Consider the following 20,591-nt stretch of genomic DNA (forward strand, 5'->3'; position numbering starts at 1 on the left):
ATCTAAACCTTTACTTATCGCAATGTCTACCATATGTGTGTGACCCTCTAAGCCTAATATCGGGCTAGCCGTGACTCATATCTATTAGAACTCTTTCTGACTCGGTGAATTATTATCTCCATAATAATTCACTCGATTCATCGACTACGGATATACTACTCCCCAGACGTTACACGGGAATCCAATCCATTACACCTGTCTGTCCTCAGTTATCATATACCTATAGTCCCTCATCCATCTAATATCCCGAAAGTCGTATACCGGGCGTGGTGTTATCAAACTCATACGATTTCTAATCGAGTCTTGCTTTAATCAGATTCTCCTAGTGAACTCTTTCTCTCTCAATCCGAATGACCCTGGCTAGGGATTTGTCTGAGCAAGAACACATTGGATATTCCTCTCTAAACAACGAGAGTGAATGATCCTCTATCGACACTCAATAGTCCTCATAAGGTTGGTTACCACTCTCAATGACCGGCTATATTAGATTTGGAACCTCTAGATCTATAAGTCCGGTATCAAAGAATGGAGTACTCATACAGGAAATCTTTAGTGTCTCAAGTCTAAGGACCAGATACACCACTAGGACTACGGAATCGTTATCTGACAATAAGGCATCATCAACCATCCAGTAGTCCGTAAGTGGATCAATCAGTGAACTCATTCTCCAATGAGTACCTATACTATATTCTTAGTATCCCCACATGAGCAATTATAAAACCAATTGCATCCATCATATGGACGGGTATATAGCACACCAATCTGTCTAGTTATCTCGATGTCCATTTTGAGTAACCTATGATTGGGATTATTTAGGATTTATATTTAAAGGTGAATCGGTCTCATTATCGTGATCTCATCACGATCCGATTCTCATTGCATAGGTCTATATATATATATATATATATATATATATATATATATATATATATATATATATATATATATATATATATATATATATATATAGGTAGGTATGTATATATATATATATATATATATATATATATATATATATATATATATATATATATATGTATGTATGTATGTATGTATATATATATATATATATGTATGTATGTATGTATATATATATATATATATATATGTATGTATGTATATATATATATGTATGTATGTATATATATATATGTATGTATGTATATATATATATGTATGTATATATATATATATATATATATATATATACAATAAGTAATATAAAGTGATAAATACCAAAATATAATAAGTAAAAAGATTGCATGTCAAGTCACACGTGCTATCACTCACGTGATTGGCTTGTAGGATACATATGACTAGCAATATACCGATAATTAGTTGGCATGACTTCACATTGAGGAGTCATGGAATAGCCTCCTTATGGGCTAAAGGGAGATGTTGTTGGGCAGATAACCCATTATTCAATCCATAGTGGGTTTTAATACCCATAGCCCATAGTTATTGAAATTGTTTTTTTTAACCTAAACCTTAACTCTTTTAACTGAAGCTTTTGGCGGCTAGGGCTGAAAAATGAAAAGAGAGTACCAGCGGCTGTGAACGTGGTTGAGAAAATGGGAGAAGCAGTAGTGATAGTTGAAGGCAAAAGAACAAGAGAAGAAGAAAAAAGAAAATTACGAGGATAACATAGTGGTTGTTTTCAATCATCCAGGCAGTATTCTCACCTCGTGTTAGATCAGATTTGCTGTGGATTCTTGCTATGATCACTTGAAGAGATTTTGGATATTGTATATAGTAACATAATCCTAGTATCAATGTAATTCTCTTATTATTATTATTTGAATTTTGGATCAGAAACTCTAAGATTTGTATGTTTATTATTTTTATAATATATTTTCTCTAGTTTACCTTATGGTTTTTACCTTTAGTATTAGAGAGATTTTTTTATATAAATCTTGATGTCATATTTGATTATGATTTTTATTTAATTCTGTTGTGTATTACGGTCCACTAGTATTTATTTATATATAAAATTTTTTTATCCTATCAGTATGAAGAATTTGATATGTCATTATCATTATCATTAGGACTAACATAAAATTATAGAATATTTCGACCCTTTGTTTGTCGCAAAAATTTTAAGCATTGAGCTCTCTGTTCTCTTTATAGCGATATTTTGTTGTGCAGACTAAATAATATACTAATGGTGTTGCTTCTATCGGTTTAGCTTTGAAACTCTTACGATCCTCTTTTTCTTTTCATAGTAACATTCAAGATTGGTGGAGAGTCTTGTGAAGGCTCCTAGTGCCTCACAAGGTTAAAATTTTCTATTGAAAGCTTTTGCATGATCGCATCCTAAATGTTATATGATGGAGAAATTTGGTATTCCTCGTAGGACCTTGTGTTTGTTGTGTACAATCATCGCAAATTTATCAATTATTTATGATTATTTCATTTTTAGAGGTAATGGAATCTTTGTGAGAAGAAATTATATATTCAGTTTGCTTAGATTGATGGCTGGCTAGGGGACTACAAGAAGACATTCATTTCATGGCAGTGGAGCTTGACTCCAAACAATTTGTGGAGCTTGACTCCACAGAATTTGTGGAGATTATCAATATGAATTATACTTCTCTGTGAAGAATTCAGACAGTAACGTTGGATTGTTTTGATAATTTTTATGTTACACATGTCTTTGGGAAGGGTAACAAGGTTGTCTGTGAGGCAATAAATTTTGGTATGATGGATCGTTAGTAGATTTTTGTTTTCGAAGAGCGTACCTAAACTTTCTATTTACATGAACTCTGATGAGCTGGGTGATTTTTTAACCATCATATTTCCGATTAAATAAAAAAAAAACAGACAGTACTCTTCTTTGCACATTTGAACACTGTAGCTGCATGACGTAATCCAATTCTTGAGATAGATCTATGATTGCGCATGCACTGCATCTTGAATCAGGTTGCCTCGAGCAATTACCATGTTCCGTTATAAGATCAGCACAGCTTAAAGTGCCTACACAAGGGTTTGCAGGGAAAATTTCAAGCTTGATCGTTGAGTGTATTTTTTTCATCCTTTATTTAACCCATCCTGGGGGGGGGGGGGTATAATTTTGTACATGAGAAATATACACCTTCGTAGTTGAACGCATTCCATCCTTAACAGACCAAGAATATATATAAACTCAAATAATTATTTGATTCTTAGTCGGGGCATAATTCCAAGTTCGTTAGGCCATCGAATAGGATTAAAATCTGATCCATTGACATCACAATGATACATGAAACCATGCTTGCACTAAATCAATCTGGGAAAATTAGGATTGAGCCGTAATTAACTAAGGTATGAGCTCGTATATTTTAGGCCAATCATGGTTCAGGTTTAGCGAGCACCCCGCTTGGCTGAGCTGCGCTCCACCATGCGTGACATCACTTCTGACGGATGGCAGCCGCCCACTCTGTGATAGGGAAAACAATGAATCCTGCGTGATTTGATATCGCGGATGGATCGGGTCGAGTCGGATGACGGACAAATCCACTGCCACTCTGCTGGTAGGGACGCCCCGCGTCTTGTCTGTTTGTCTGAGTCCAAACAGAAACCCTTGTACCCTTTCTGGTCGGCGGCACTCGACCCGTGGACCCCTACTGACACTTGTTGGAACACAGTAAGCAGCCGGGGGCCGACGTGGATGGCCATTGGGAATCTGCCAGGTCGAGCGAAAAAAAATATTGTGCACCTGCCCCCGCGCCTGTTCTCCTACCCCTGCAGATTACCGCCACAGACACTACTATTGCCCGGGGTGGGAGGGAGAGGAAGCCAACCATAGAATTCACCCATTCACTGAGGCAACAAGAAAGAAGAATTCCGTCTCCAAACAACGGGGGACGGCCACGAATCCAAGCCCTAGTTCCAAAGTTCACTCCCTCGATTTCTCCGCGCGATTTCCACCCTGGACCGAGCCTTCTTACTTTTGAATCCTTTACCAACTCTTCCCAATTCGAGCTCTCGACTGACCCCTCTATCCCCAATTCGATGCCCCGGTCCCGCAGGTTTCCTTTCCTGACTCTGTTTTTGCTGTCCCCAGTCCGTATTCGGAGCCCCAAATTGGCGCTATTCCGCGCCGAAAGCTGATCTTTGAGGGGTCTGGAAGAAGTTTAGGTGGTGCTGAGTGGAAATCCTGGGGCAAGTTCGATTCTGGAAGATGGTATTTTGCTCAGAAATTGGTGGATTCACCTGGTGCCAAGTGTTTCAGTAGTCTGGGAGTTCCGAGATCTTCGTACTATAAGGTGGTCCTTTTTTATATCAAAATTTAATTTTGAATGGTTTCTTTTTTTGACATTTGGAGTGAGTGAGAGAGAGAGTGAGCGTTGTTGCTGCCCTTTAGGAAATGGCGCTTGTTTAGGTGTTATAGTTACGATCTTTTTCACCTTTATTTTTTATGTGTTGTTCTCTTATATTTTATCTCCGATTTAAAACGAAAAAGCATCTCTTTTGGTGGGTATATGATGCAAAATTGTGCACGTAAAGCTAAATTTTCGAAGGCCATTTATTGTGCATGAGCTCTTCTTTCGTTTTTTTTAGTTTCATTTTTCTTTTGGCGATTATGCTTGACCTTTATATGTCCCCAACTTTCTTGCACTGATTTTCTTCTTTGAAGAGCTCACATGAGTCTCTTTCTTTTCTTGGGTATTGTAGTCTGCAAGAATAATAACCATATGAACAAGTTTAACAAATTATGCAATTGGATATTGCGATTTTCTGTTACATCTTTTTGTGAGTCTTGCTTTCTTCAAGAAAATAAATTGTATTTACATTGTTGCACGAATCCCTGTGGTAAAATTTGTTTCCACTGAGTGACAGGAATTTTGGCAAAAGATGCACTAAAATTCTTGGATGCCCCCATCAGTTCTGTTTAAATATTGCTATATTCTAATAGTGTTGTAAGTTGCAGTCTTTTCTCATGTATCACGCCAGCAAATTTTCAACTGTTTCAATGGCACCTGACAATGGCCAAGGCACTGAGCAAGTTGGTAGCATTGGAATTTCGGGTGGATCAAGTGTCAATAATCCAGTCAACCCAGGAGGAAGCGGAAAACAACGCTTGCGGTGGACTTCGGATCTTCATGACCGCTTTGTTGATGCAATCACTCAACTTGGTGGACCAGATAGTGGGTATTTTCTTTCCAGTCATGGTTGATTGTTGGCGTGCTTGATTTATCCTATCTATAGTGTAGTGGGTTCTAATGTGGCAGGTTCTAGTGTAGCACTCACTTGTTATCATATTTACTGTGTACTTTTCCTCTGGAACTTTAATTTCTTCATGTTTCTCAGCTTTCTTAAGACCGTGTATCTCAAAGAAAGATACCATAATTAAAATGGTTTTTCAGTAAAATTGTCAGTCAAGATTTTTCCACATTTTCTCATTAAATTGTTCTAATGGACTTAGTGCAATGATTAAGAAAATTTATATGATAAATCGGATCAAAAGATCCCTTATTTACTAATTAATTTTCCTTTGCTCACTCCTTCCTTCCTACTTGCCTGGTGCTATCCTATCCTAATTCCACTTAATTATCTTTATAAAAGAATTTTCTTACAGAATTCACTAGAAATTGAAAGCATTCTTAATTTTTTTCTTGTGTGAAGTTCAGTCCACAAGAAGATGTTCATTATGGTCGGAAACTTGTCAATTTTTTTCTTGTGTGAAGTTCGGTCCACATGAAGATGTTCAATATCGCCGAAAACTTGTCAATTTTTTTCTCGTGTGAAGTTCGGTCCACATGAAGATGTTCAATCTGGTTGAAAACTTGTCAAAGCCAAAACACAAGTTTCAAATTTCTTGTAAAATCTATGTGTTCCTGGAGTTCTCAGGACATTATTGTATGAACCACCAAAAATCACTCACTACAGTACAAATGATGAGTGACAACTGAGATATGAATAGAAGCATACAGTTGTTTTGGAACTTTTTGCGGGTCCTTAAATTGTACCACAAGTTACCTTTAATCGCTGCATGCGCAATTTTTCTGTCTTTATGTACTGTTGCTATGCAATTTAAGTACTAAAAAGTCTGCATTTCTGTTGGGATTGATCTTCAGATTGACTAACAACCTGGTGATGAACCATTATTTTAGGTTTTTTTCAGTTCTATGTTCTTTTTTCCTTTTATTTTTGATAAAGCAATTGATGCACTTGATGCACTTGATGCTGGGAAGCATGGTTTAGAGTTTCTTATATGGCTGCTCGATAGACTGATATTACTGATACCTGTTGCTGCCAATTACCAAGGTGGTTTACTTTCTGGATTGGATACATGAACAACATTAGCTAAATAACTTCAGGAATACTCAATATTTTGCTAAATGCAAGATTCCCTACTTCTGATACAATTATTACAATCATGACTGTGGCAGATTCGATTTATGTCATAGTTTCACCAAAATTTGAGACCAGAAATAACTACTGAGAGAAGCTCTAACCTATCACTTTATCAAAATGCATGTTTTAGCGACTTCATCTTCTAGGTCTTGCCACAACACTTTGTTTTGACATTTCTGTTATTCTCTGTTCTTTCCTTTACTTCCAGCTATTGTACTTAGCTAAACCAACTTGTTTCTGTTTCATATTTCAGTGAATAAGATATTCTTATTGACAAATACTTTTTAAGTCCAAGGAAACTTCCTTTAGTGTTATTCTCCTCTGCGAGGGTGTCAACATCTGGCCTGACCATCTCCTATTATGTTAATTTTAGTTCTAATTGTTTTCTTCATATAAGCTGATTATAATTTATCCTAAAAATATTTCAGGAGCAACTCCAAAAGGTGTTTTAAGAGTAATGGCTGTACCGGGCATTACAATATATCATGTGAAAAGTCATTTACAGGTATGGGTTCTTCCTTCAAATTGAGATTGTTTGCTTTTTTCCCTAGAATTTATTTAATCTTTATTTTTTCAATTTTGCAGAAGTACCGCCTTGCAAAGTATTTACCTGATTCTCCAGCTGATGGTAAAAGTTTAGTTATATGTTTATTTATGCATCTGAGGGAGATTCAGTATTGGTTTTTTTCTTGAAAATGTCTCCTGGAAATATTTTCTGTTGGTGTGAGTCAAGATCAGGATAAAGGATATTTTTATTGTAGGTTCTAAAGATGATAAGAAAGATTCTGGCCATACCCACTCTGACACGGACTCTGCACCGTAAGTGCTCTCTTGAACTTTTTGGTGGTTAGTATCAGTATCCTTTGGCTAGCATGTTGATGCAATTTGTCAAAAATTCAACTCTGCTTAAAAACTAAGAAAGTTCTGTTCTTTGCTAAAGTGATCATTTCCTACATTTATTTTCTTTTAAAACCAATTATGTCCAGTGCTGCATTTTTGTATTGAATTCATAATTTTACTTGTTCAGTAGATAAATATCCTCCCAAGGATGTCTATGGTTACATACAAAGACTAGGTTGGATCTGACTTCTGCTATTGGCAATAAACTAAGGAGTTTGTATTGTCAAAATTGGTTGTTTGAATCATACACCTTTCAACATCTTATGATCTACTTCATCTTCCAGAAGTGCACAATTTAATGAATCCTTGAAAATGCAAATGGAGGTACAAAAACGGTTGCATGAACAGCTTGAGGTATGTTTTATTAATTGGTCATGCTTCTTGTTACACACTTAAAATCTTTTTTCCTGTTAACTTGAGATCCAAAGGAATTTTCCTAAAGAGAGTTGTTGGAAAAATGGGAATTTTCATGAAATTTTTTGTTCCATTCTGTTGCCAAGTTTAATAACTAGATTATTGTACTCATGTTTCTTTGTGTGCTTTAATTTTATCATTTATGTTTGGACATGTTAGGACTCTAGGTAGGAGAGTCCTAATTGAGTTTCATTGAATGGGGCATTCATGTAAAACCTATCTAGCCGACCTCTATTAAAGAGGTGAAGAGGTCGGCTAGGGTTAGGGTTAGTTGGAAGGTTGCTTCTTAAAGTAGGAGTCTTATTAGGAGTTGGTTAAAAGGAGTTTTGAGTATGAGTCCTATTAGGAGTTGGGGTTTAGAAGCTCTATAAATAGTCATGTATTCATTCTCTTTTGAGAAGCAATAGATGAATATTTTTAGCAGCCTTTGAGCTACAACCTGGAGGAAGGAACTCCTATAGAGTTCCAAGGAGGTCGATCCCCTAAAGAGATCAACCCCAAGCTTAGAATCCGTAAGGGTTCTAACACTTGGTATCAGAGCAGCGTTCTTGGCGTCTTGCTGCCCTTCCACAACCATCCATCAGCCCTTCACAGTCGCCCAAAACAATTTTCACAATTGCTTAAAAGATCATCGTCGAATTCTGCCGTCATCTCCACCATCGTGGATCATTGATCTCCTAATAAATTGTAACAGGTTTTGGTTTTCTACCTTACTGTTGCTGCAATTTAGTTATCCTTATTCAAAAATCAAACCATCCATCAGCCCTCCACAGTCGTCCAAAGCAATTCCTATAATTGCTTAAAAGATCGTCGTCGAATTTCGCTGTCATCTCCAACACCGCGGATCATCCTTTGATCTCCCCGTGAATTGCAATAGGTTCTAGTTTCCTACTTTACTGCTGCTGCAATTTAGTTATCCTTATTCAAAAATCCAAAAAAACTATTCCTATATTGCTGCATAAACTTTTCGTCGCAAAGTTTTTATCTCTACGACGAAAGATACACTGCAGAATTCCAGTCGCATAGCACAGTTTGTTTGATTTTGCTACTGCGTTTTTTTGTCCAAATCTCTACGAAATTTTTATGACAGCTTTGACACTTCCTAACAGCGGATTTCCCTTTGGTTTCCTAAAAAAATTCTCAATAAAAACCACTAACCTTTTACATTCAAACTGCTACACTTTAGACAAAAAAATCTGCTGTAGTACCTATATGTGATCCTCAATTTTTCTGAACCTTCCACCACCCCCATGCCATTAACCCATCAACAGAAAGAAGATAGGGACATCTCTAACCTACAGGTGTATGCTATGGCTTCTCAAGATTCAATTGATGCCAAATTTGAAGCATTGTAATCTCGGATTGAATCGCGGCTTGAATCGCACTTGGAGGAAAAATTGCGCGCTTCGTTTGCAGAATTCAGAATTGGACAACCGCCGACAACCACCGAGTCCAACCAAATTTTAGCGAGGAGAGAGTTCAGAGAGGTCTCCAGAGAAGGAGAGACAACCCTCGGACATGCTTCAGCCACGCATGAGGGTGGACTTCCCGCGATATGAAGAAGGAGACCCGGCGGGGTGGATTTCGCGCGCTGAACGTTACTTTCGCTACTATCAAACGTCGGATGATGCTATGGTGGAAATTGCTGTGATCCACCTTGAAGGAGATGTTATTCAATGGTACAATTGGCTGGAATACAATCATAAGGCTCCGACGTAGAATTAATTTAAGAACGCACTACTGAATCGTTTCGGACCTACGAAGTATGAAAATATCGATGGTCAACTCGTAAAGATTTGACAAACCTCTACGATTCAAGAGTACCAAACCAGGTTTGAGAAGCTATCCTACCTTACTCGTGATTAGACTGACCATCAATTGTTAGGAACATTCATCGAAGGACTCAAGCCAGAGATAAAAGGGGAGGTTAAGGCGCGGTAGCCCCGTACCATGACAGTTGCAATTTCTTTCGCCCGAATACAAGAAGAACGATTTAACCAAGATGCTCGGAGGATAAGAACCTCTCCTAGGCCCGTGGCATATAAACCTCCTTTTGCTCCCAGTCGTCCTTCGCTGTCAAAAAAATTGACAAGAGATGAACTACGTGACTGATAAGCAAAGAGTCTTTGTTGACATTGCGACGAGCCGTGGAACTGCGATCATCACTGCAAAAGGGGTCGCCTCCTATTGATTGAACCTCTGGAAGACATGGAGGAGGAGGTCCAGGAGCATGTGGAAAAGGTCACGGATGAAGAACAACAGCCAGTTGATATTACGATGCATGCCCTTACCGGTTACGCGAACCTGCAAACGATGAAAGTGGGAGGACTTCTGAAGCAACAACCTATCACCGTTCTTATTGACATCGGGAGCACTAATAATTTTATGAGCAGCAAGGTTGCTTTTTGGATGGCCTTACCTATCGAGAATTGCAGTAGGTTTAACGTTAAGGTCGCTGGCGGACGAATTTTGAAGTGTGATCATAGGTGCCCGTAGGTGAAACTGTTGCTGCAGGACCAAGAGATAATTACAGATTTCGTCCTCCTCCCTCTTGATGATTATGAGGTCGTGCTCGACATCGAATGGCTGACGACATTAGGTGATGTTTCTTAGAATTTTGTGAAATTAATTATGAAATTTTATAGTAAGGGGAAACAAGTGATACTACACGGGAAACGTGGGGGCGATGTAACGACGATTTGCACACAACGAATGGAGAAGGTTTTGCACAAAGCATGCAGCGGCTTTTTGGTACAACTTGAGCAGCGAACTAAGGGAGAGCCAACAGAATTTGAAGATCCAAACCTACTTGCTGTCTTTTCAGATATATTTGACGAACCGCGCAACCTACCTCCTACTCGTTAGCATGATCATTGTATACTGATTCTTCTAGGCAAACCTCCAGCAAATACTCGGTCATATCGGTATCTACATTTCCAGAAGGATGAAATAGAAAGGATTGTAAAAGAGATGCTCGAAACAGGAGTTATTCGGCCAAGTTGCAGCTCCTACTCTTCACTGGTGCTCCTCATACGAAAGGACGAAACATGACGAATGTGCGTTGATTACCGAGCTCTCAACGACATAACCGTCAATGACAAATACCTTATTCCAATAGTAGATGAATTGCTTGATGAATTAAAGGGAGCATGAGTCTTCACAAAGCTGGATCTTCGATCCGGGCATCATCAAATACGAGTGTGTGAAGAAGATATACCGAAAACCGCCTTTCGAACACACAACGGCCACTACGAATTTTTGGTAATGCCCTTTAGTCTCACCAATGCTCCCTCTACCTTTCAGAGCCTTATGAATGATATTTTTCGGAATTATCTTTGTAAGTTTGTGCTGGTTTTCTTCGATGATATCCTTATTTATAGCCCTTCTCTTGAAAGTCATTTTCAGCACTTACGACTTGTTTTAACGATTTTGCGAGAATATGTTCTTTTTGTCAAAAAATCGAAGTGCAGCTTTCTTCAATAGAAGATGGAATATCTTGGGCATATCATGTCAGAGGAAGGTGTGGCGGTCGACCTCTCCAAAATTGAAGCAATATAGAACTGGCCGACCCCGAGGAACATAAAATTGCTATGTGGCTTTCTCGGTTTAACAAGCTACTACCGTAAGTTCGTGAAAAACTATGGAAAGATCAATGCATGTCTTACTTGCTGAAAAAAGATGCTTTCCAATGGTCGGACAAAGCCACCACCGCCTTCGACGAACTTAAAGCCGCAATGACGACAACGCCCGTACTAGTGCTACCCGACTTCGGCAAAACTTTTGTTATTGAAGCCGATGCCTCCAGAGTCGAAATTGGTGCTGTACTAATGTAAGGTGGTCGACCCCTTGCTTATACCAGTAAGGCAATACTCATTTCCATCTCAAGATGACTATTTACGACAAGGAGGTGCTCGTGATTGTGCATGCGGTGACCAAATGGAGACCGTATTTAATTGGGCGACGCTTTTAAATCAAGACCGACCATAAAAGCCTAAAATATTTCTTAGAGCATAAGATATCTTCCCCCGAGCAGTAAAAATGGGTAACAAAGCTTCTTGAATATGATTATGAAATAACTTATAAAAAAGGGAAAGAGAATGTTGTTGCTAATGTACTTTCGCGACTACCGAAGCAAGATGAATTTTCGACTATTTCACTTCCGACCAGTGACTTCCTTGAGGATATTAAGAGGGAATAACAGGAAGATCCGGAGACCAGTAAGATTATAAAAAAACTGGAGGAAGCTCCATGCTCCGTGGCTTATTACAAATGGGATTCAAAAGAATTGCACTATAAGGGACGCATTGTGCTTGTGCCAAATTCTACTTGCATAAAGACCATCCTTCAAGAGATGCATTCCACACCTGCGGCTGGGCGCTCCGGGTTCCTTAGAACCTATAAGAGAATTAAGCAAAATTTTTATTGGGTAGGGATGAAAAATATTATTGCTAAATTTATGGCACAATGTGATGTATGTCAATGATATAAAGGCGAGACAGTGGCAAGTCCCGGAAAGCTGCAACCCTTGCCCGTCCCAAACTCAATATGGACTGATATATCAATGGACTCCGTCGAAAGGTTTCCCTCGTCACAAGAAAAAGCTCAAGCAAGGATGAAATAATAATATGATCAACATAAAGGCGAAAGAGAATTTTCAGAAGGAGATTGGCTCTTCCTATGGCCCTAGCTATACAAGCAAACATTAATCCAGACCAGAGCATCTATGAAGCATTCACCTCAGTTCTATGGACCCTATCAAATTTTGGAGCGCATCGAAGCAATAGCATACAGATTGGACTTACCCGCCAGCTCCCGAATCCATCCAGTCTTTCATATGTCGTGTTTAAAGCTCAACTTGGGACAAAACGAGACAGCCCAAAGCCATCTACCAAATATGACTACCCAAGGGGAACTCTAGACCCAACCGAGTGCCATTTTTGATCGACGGATCGTGACTCGACGACAACGACCCACTACTGAAGTGCCAATAAAGTGGGCGAACCTACCAGCAAAAGATGCCAATTGGGAGAACTATGACGACTTGAATATCAAATTCCCAGAATTCATGGATCATTAGCCTCGAGGACAAGGCTGATTTGAAGAGAGCGACAGGTCTGTTAGGACTCTAGTTAGGAGAGTCCTAATTGAGTTTCATTAAAAGGGGCATTCATGTAAAACCTACCTAGTCGACCCCTATTAAAGAGGTGAAGAGGTCGGCTAGGGTTAGTTTGGATGTTGCTTCTTAGAGTAGGAGTCTTATTTGGAGTTGGTTAGAAGTAGGAGTCTTGAGTAGGAGTCCTATTAGGAGTTGAAGTTTAGAAGCCTTATAAATAGTCATGTATTCATCATCTTTTGAGAAGGAATAGATGAATCTTTTTAGCAGCATTTGAGCAGTAACCTAAAGGAAGGAACCTCTATAGAGTTCCAAGGAGGTCGATCCCCTAAAGAGATCAACTCGAAGCGTAGAATCCGCAAGGGTTCTATCAGGACACCTTACAATGCCTAGAGCAACAATAGATGACAATAGTTAGGAATTTCATTAAATATTATGTATTGTGTGAATTTTTCTAATGATGGTGTTAAATTTTGTGTTTTCATAGTTAACCCTTTTCTTTTATGTAAATGGAACTAATAAGGAAGGGATTTCATCATATTACTTTGTTATCAAGAGTCGAAGGCTGTACCAGTTATCTTAGCTGACATCTTTAACAATATATATATATATATATGTATATCTCCTTATTGTATTATAAAATAAGGATTTGAATCCTTATGTCAGTTTCCAGCTTTATACCGTATGGGTTCATATGGCTATGAGATTCCAATAGATCATTAAAGATGGATTGCTGCTTTAAACTTTGTACAAGCTCAGTGCCAGAGATATGCAACAACCTCACATGCATCTTTCAGGTGCAAAGGCAATTGCAGCTGAGAATTGAAGCTCAGGGGAGATACCTCCAGAAGATCATTGAAGAGCAGCAGAAGCTAAGTGGTGTCGTGCAGAAGCACAAATCCTCCCTTTCTCTGCCAATTTCGGACAGCAACAGAAACCCATCACCACTCAAGAAGCCAAGGACGGCTGTCGTCAATCAATCCTCAGATGCTGCCCAGGAAACACCAAAACAAGAATCCAAACCTGATCTCTGCAGTGATCATTGTATCATCAGTTGTGGTTTTGGAGCAGGAACGATGCTGGATGAGGGTACTGGTAGCACTCAGCAGAACCTCCCGAATGAGGTGGAGGTGGGTACTGAAGAGCTGGGTGTTCACAACTGCTCCGTTGTGAATCTGTGATGATGAGAATTTGATTAGGTTTACGTTTTGTACAATTCATTTGTACGTGTCATGCCACTGACAACTTTGATGGAGATGCCACTTTGGTTGGTTTCTTAAGCGGAATTTCTAGTGTCCCCTACAAAGTGTTTTTTTTTGTAAGTATCAGTTTAGACAGTGTTTTTTTTTTTTTTTTGGGATAAAGTATAAGTGGTAAAGATGAGATTTGGTTGTAGAACTTTGCTAAGCTATAAATTTCACTAGGCCAAAATATTGGCAAGTATGTTCGGTATATCATTATTAAACTAATATTTTTAACTGTAATTTAGATTACATTTATCAATCTTTAAAAATATCATAATTAAAGGAATATAGGATTTTCTTACTAGGTGTACAGTTCTTATAAAACTTATCATTATGATCAGATGGGAATGAAAACTATGTGGGGGCAGCCCCACATGACATGAGGCATGATGATAGAATAGTCTCATATAAATGATTTGATTTTTATCATCAGTTAATTGGTAACCACATGCGACAACAAGGCTTGATGTGGTAGGTGATTAATTAGGATCGTGATTCACAAAGTCTTATATGATAACTAAGTCCCTTTTTCTTTTTCCATTTTCAAAAAGTAACAACAAAAACTTAAACCACGTAAAAATTCAGTTTAATCTTAGTTGCATTGGCACATAATTATCAAAATTAAATCAGATATTGATTTGATTAAACATAGTTCCGTAAATCATTGACTGAATCTATATATATATATATATATATATATGTATATATATATATATATATGTATGTATGTATGTATATATATATATATATATATATATATGTATGTATGTATGTATGTATATATATATATGTATGTATGTATATATATATATATATATGTATGTATATATATATACATACATATATATATATATATATACATACATATATATATACATATATATATATACATATATACATATATATATAAATATATATACATATATATATATATATATATATATATATATATATATATATATACATATATATTGTATTTCATCTCCTAGATTTGCATGTTATATCAACTGGGATCACTCTTAAATACTTTTAAGTCTCAATGGGGAATTAAACAAAGGATCCGCTTTTCTCTTATCTATATGTTGTTGTGGCACCGTGTTTATATTACATGTTGGAAAATGTCATTGTTAGGGGAAGTTTGACCGTTTTAACTTTACAAACCAATATCATGTGTCGTATTTGTTATATGCGAATGATATCATTCTCACCTTTAGCGTATGTGTTATCATTGCCAAAAGCTTTAAATTATTTAAGACTTTTAAGAACCAATGGATAAATGCGGCGTAAACAAACTCTTTTTCCCTTAGGCTACCTCTAAAGATAGGGTATATGAAATCTATAATTTTTTTAACAACAAAGAGGGGAAGTTCCCATTTACGTACCATGGTGCTTTAGTTTTGCTCTACATAGAATAAACAATATAATAAATAGATAGGTTGGTTCTAACCAAGAAGACTGCTTTAATAAACTTGGTTTTGTTGGCTTCCCCGGTGTACCTCGAATTTGATGTGGGTGCTTAAGAAGGTTAGCAAATCCATTGAGAAATATGCCAGAAAACTTTTATGTGACAACTCGAAGAGTGTGCATTCTATTGGCTTAGATTCTATCATTAAATCCAAACAAGCTGGAGGTCTTGATATTAGGGATATAAGTTCTATTGCCTATGCTGTGCTACTTAAAGAGAATTGATGCTTACTTGAATTGGTTTCAGGTGGTAAATGCTAAGTACAGTAGTGTTACGGACTTAACTGATTTTGCCTAAGTCGTGCGGTACCCTTACGTGTCCGTCCGCAAATATCAGCCTCCCCGAAACCTCCCATGGTCCCTTAGGACCTACAAAAGGAAAACGGGTTAAAGAAAGCGCCTCACTCGGGATCCACAAGCAAACATTTCAGGAAACACTTCATAAACAATGCAAATTATAAACAAACTTTAAAAGCTTTGAACGGTTATACAACAATGTGTCACGGACAAACTTCGAAACAAGATGTTTGATGTAATGCTTATATATGTCCGTGTCTTTTGGTATGTTCATGCTTTGCACAGCGTGCAGAGGGACAGCCAAAGGCTTAATAGTCCCATTTTAGTTAGGTTTGGTGGCCGCTTTAGGCTTGTAAATAAATGTTGTATCATGTGGAGACTTGTGAGAGATTTTTGGTCTGTAATGGACCATATTAACCCTTTGTTGTGCAACTGTTCAGAGTTTGTAAAGTCTGTTTGTAATTTGCATTGTCTATGAAGTGTTTCCTGGAATGTTTGCTTGTGGATCCCGAGTGAGGCATTCTCTCTAACTCGTTTTATCTTTTGTGGGTCCTAAGGGACCATGGGAGGCTTCGGGGAGGCTGACCTTTGCGGACGGACACGCAAGGGTGCCGTATGACTTAGGCAAAACCAGCTAAGTCCATGACAAAATGGTCAAAATGGTCCACTATAGAACGAGCCTAAGAAGGTCTTTATTTACAAGCCTAAGAAGGCCATCAAACCCAACCAAAATGGGGCTATTAAGCTTTCGACCGTCCCTCTATATGCTGTGCAAAGTATGAACAAACCAAAAGACACAGACATACAAAAGCATTACATCGAACATCCTGTTTAGAATTTTGTCCATGACATTCTCCCCCACTTATTCCTTTGACGTCCTCGTTGAAGCCTTTGCTGACACTACAACTCCTCGCCTTTCTTAAGTCTTCAATCTTCTGCTCCAGCTGTAATGTGCCTCTTGGCTCCCAACTACTCTCCGCTGCTATAGTTGAGTAGTCGAACTTTTGATCCGCCATGTTGCTTCAACCCGCCAATGACTTTGACTCTAGTATGGGATTGGTTGAGTTGTGCTGATCCCTGTTGGTTCTTGCGGATCCATTAGATGAAGAAAAAGACTATCGTTACTTTACGCTAGTCTCTCAAATGCCTCATGCTGCTTGAACTGGGTGGATGCTTGTTGGAGCTTTAATGAGCATCGCCTCGTAAACTTATGAAGTTTTGGGTCCTTCCTCCATAAAATTTGTCCATCGACTCTTCTTTCACTTAGTTGTCACATCCAAGTAGATTCGTATTACTTCCGCTTTCGATTGGCATTCTATTGGGAAACGAAGTGGATAATCTACTCTCAATAGCACTAATCACCATTGGTGAGGATTTGACAACTATTGTCTTTCATTATCTTCGAAGGGTCTTTGAACCTATGCAGAGCTCCTCTACTAGATAGATAAGAGAATTGGGGTACTCGGTTTTGCCCATTCTCTTAAGAGTTGAGAAGGTAATGGTTACTTGACTTTGCTCACCTCCTCAAGGGTTGTGCTACATGCATCGAGTTGGTTACTGACCTTTGCCTGCTCTTTGCTCACACTTCTGAAGCACTCGAAGTGTTTGCACTCCTTACATTGAGTTAGCTACTATGATTCACCTTCTCAATGCCATCAAACTTTTGGAATGCAGGAAGTTTTCACCCTAACTTGGAGTGAGTCTATAATAGTTTTGGTTGCCTCTGGGATTGTATCGTCTTCTCCATCAACCCTACCGCCTACTCTACTAAGTAGCAAAGGTACAGCACCGAGTACTGCCTGCTTCATTCCTTGGTCGTGCACTCTTGCACGACCCGAAGTCCTTCACTTTTGGCTATCTTGATGAGAAGCTCATTGATATCGGTCTTACGAAGTTCCTTGGCCTCTATCTTTTAGCTTTGTCTCAGTACTTGGAGTTTGCCTCTGCATGCTCCACCTCCTAGGTCCCTTTCACGACCAAGCGCTCTCCCTCCATGAGAGCAAGGGATCAATGACTTTCATAGAAGTCTCGCCTCTACTGTACCATGGCGCTGCCATGCCCATGGCCATACTATCCGTCGCCTCACCTCTGCATCCCTTTTCTTCATGATCAGTAGATATGTCTTCGTGGTACTCCTCCAAATCCACCTCCATTCTAACTGATGCTTGATTTTGGGTAGCTAAGTCCCTCTAGACTCGGAGTCACTTCCTCACCCCTTTCGACCCCTTGCTTCAACACCTCTGTGTTCTCCAAGTAGCTCCCTTTGGTTCATGGAAAGATAGACTACAACTCCCATGCATGGCCTCTGCTATCACGTTGTAGGGTTTGCACCGATTCTGTTCTCCTTAGCTCCCTTGGTAGCAACGTTCGCTTACTCGATTTTGTCCTCTGACTTGCCGGGCTCCCTTAAGCGAATATGGGCTCAAGAGCAGTCCAACTCTCTAGTTATTTCGGTCATACCTTTGCATGATTAAGTCCCTTCCATGGGACTCATTGGTACTTGCATTCAAACTTTTTTCTTGGTGGAACACAGCCCCCATATACTGATAACCAAGGCTTTCATCCGATGTAAAACTCAATGCACGCACGGAAGACCTACCTATGCGGTACCATGGCCTTCACTCCTTAAATCCCTAGCCCTTCTTCCTATCATATTATTCACCGAAGTGGTGCTCCCAATAGCTCCCGATCATACCTTCATATGATATAGTCTCTCACGGGACTATGTCATGTGTATCGCATTGCCACGAACTATTCCACCACGATCCGCTGCACTATGTCGCCTCCTAGTGACATCTCCATTACATTCTGATCCTTATGGGATGAACTCAAATTGTGATCCCTCTATGTGTGGCCTCGGCCAATACATCGCAGGGTCTCTTCCACCTTCGATTTTGTTTGCTCCTTCGGCAATCGACCTTCATCCACCCACTCTTGGGTCACACCTAGATAAAGCACCGCTCTAGGACAATCCGTCGCCTAGTAGCTCCCAAAATCCACAGACTTCGCTGAAAATGATGCACCGTTGTCTGGATCCTGGGCCTCTGCCCCTACCAGCACAACTCACCAAAACTCCTTACTCACCAAAACTCCTTATGAGTTATAGAACAACAAAAAACCTAATGTTTCATACTTTAAAGTTTTTGGGTGTAAGTGTTTTATCTTGAATGAAAAAGATACCTTAGGAAAATTTGATGCTAAATCCAATGAAGGAACTTTTCATGGCTATTCTTCGATTTCTAAAGCATTTCGTATCTTCAATAAAAGAACTTAAATTATAGAAGAATCCATTCATGTTATTTTTAATGAGATTTTCAAAATTAAAAAAAAAGATTTTGGATACATTGAATTTAAATGAAACCCCTTCTCCAACTAGCAACTTGGATGCATCCACCTCCGAAACATCCTTACCCAAGGATTGAAAGTATGTAGATGCTCATCCTAAGGAGCTAATCATAGGAGACACATCTCTAAAGAGGTTCAAACATGTTCTTCTTTTAAAAATGTTTGTGCCAACGCCGCTTTTCTCTCACAAATTGAACCTAAATATATTGACAAAGCCATGAAAGATGATTTATGGATTATCGCAATGCAAGATGAGTTAAATCAATTTGAGAGAAATGAGTTGTGGAAGCTTGTTCCTAGACCAAATGACCATTTAGTTATTGGTATTAAATGAGTCTTTAGAAACAAGCAAGATGAATCTAGTATCATGCTTAGAAATAAGGCTAGATTAATGGCCAAAAGTTTCAACCAAGAAGAAGGTATCGATTACAAAGAAACTTTCGCTCTTGTGGCTCGATTAGAAGCCATAAGGATGCTCCTTGCCTATGCTAGTAGTAATAATTTTAAGTTGTTTCAAATGGATGTTAAAAGTGCTTTTCTTAATGACTTTATTTTCGAAGAAGTTTATGTTGAACAACCTCCCGGATTTGAGAATAATAGTTTCCCTAATCATGTGTTTAAATTAACTAAAGCTCTCTATGGTTTAAAACAAGCCCCAAGGGCTTGGTATGAGAGACTTAGTTCATTTCTTATTGAAAATAATTTCTCTAAAGGCAAGGTCGATACTACATTATTTATCAAAAATTTTAAAAATAATTTTCTCATTGTTCAAATTTATGTTGATGATATTATTTTTGGTTCCACAAATGAATCTTTTTGTGAATCATTTGCTAAGAGTACGAGTCTTGAATTTGAAATGAGTTTCATGGGAGAATTAACCTTCTTTTTGGGTTTACAAATCAAACAACTAAGTAATGACATCTTTATTAGTCAAACAAAATACACTTTAGATTTATTAAAAAGGTTTAATATGGATAGCTCAAAAGCTATCAACACTCCTATGAGCACCTCCACTAAGTTAAAAATTGATGAAAGTAGAGAAAGCTTTAATAAAAAAACTTATAGGGGTATGATAGGAAGTTTACTTTATCTCACTGTAACTAGACCGGATATCATGTTTAGTGTAGGACTTTGTGCTAGGTTTCAATCTAATCCTAAGATATCTCATCTCAAAGCAGTTAAAAGAATACTTAGACATCTTAAAGGAACCACAAATCTAGGATTATAGTATCCAAAATCTGAGAATTTTGAGTTAATTGCTTATGCTGATACGGATTTGCTGGATGTAGACTAGATAAAAAAAGCACATTAGGAGCATGTCAATTTTTAGGACATGCCCTTGTTTCCTGGTCATCCAAGAAACAAAACTCGGTTGCACTATCAACAACCGAAGCTGAGTATATTGCAGCTAGTGCATGCTATACACCAGTTGTGTTGATGAAAAATACTTTAGAGGATTATTAGATTCATCTTAAAAA

General features: G+C 38.3%; 1 protein-coding gene across 4 annotated transcripts; it reads left to right on the plus strand.

Moving 5' to 3' along the window:
* Positions 1 to 3,711: 3,711 nt before the first annotated feature.
* LOC135629484 (myb family transcription factor PHL7-like) lies at positions 3,712 to 14,043 on the plus strand. Of its 4 annotated transcripts, none has more exons than XM_065136919.1 (7): positions 3,712 to 4,244; positions 4,933 to 5,130; positions 6,765 to 6,841; positions 6,922 to 6,964; positions 7,098 to 7,155; positions 7,521 to 7,590; positions 13,561 to 14,043. In XM_065136919.1, the coding sequence occupies exons 2-7, from the start codon at positions 4,965 to 4,967 to the stop codon at positions 13,942 to 13,944; spliced, it is 798 nt and encodes a 265-aa protein (XP_064992991.1). In that variant the 5' UTR covers positions 3,712 to 4,244; positions 4,933 to 4,964; the 3' UTR covers positions 13,945 to 14,043. The 4 variants fall into 4 exon arrangements, with proteins under 4 accessions (XP_064992991.1, XP_064992990.1, XP_064992989.1 ...); XM_065136918.1 differs by having other exon boundaries at positions 3,713 to 4,244; positions 4,910 to 5,130; XM_065136917.1 differs by having other exon boundaries at positions 3,713 to 4,244; positions 4,933 to 5,126.
* Positions 14,044 to 20,591: the final 6,548 nt, after the last annotated feature.

The sequence above is a fragment of the Musa acuminata genome, chromosome BXJ3-1 (assembly GCF_036884655.1).
Source record: "Musa acuminata AAA Group cultivar baxijiao chromosome BXJ3-1, Cavendish_Baxijiao_AAA, whole genome shotgun sequence".
NCBI classification, from domain to species: Eukaryota; Viridiplantae; Streptophyta; class Magnoliopsida; order Zingiberales; family Musaceae; genus Musa; species Musa acuminata.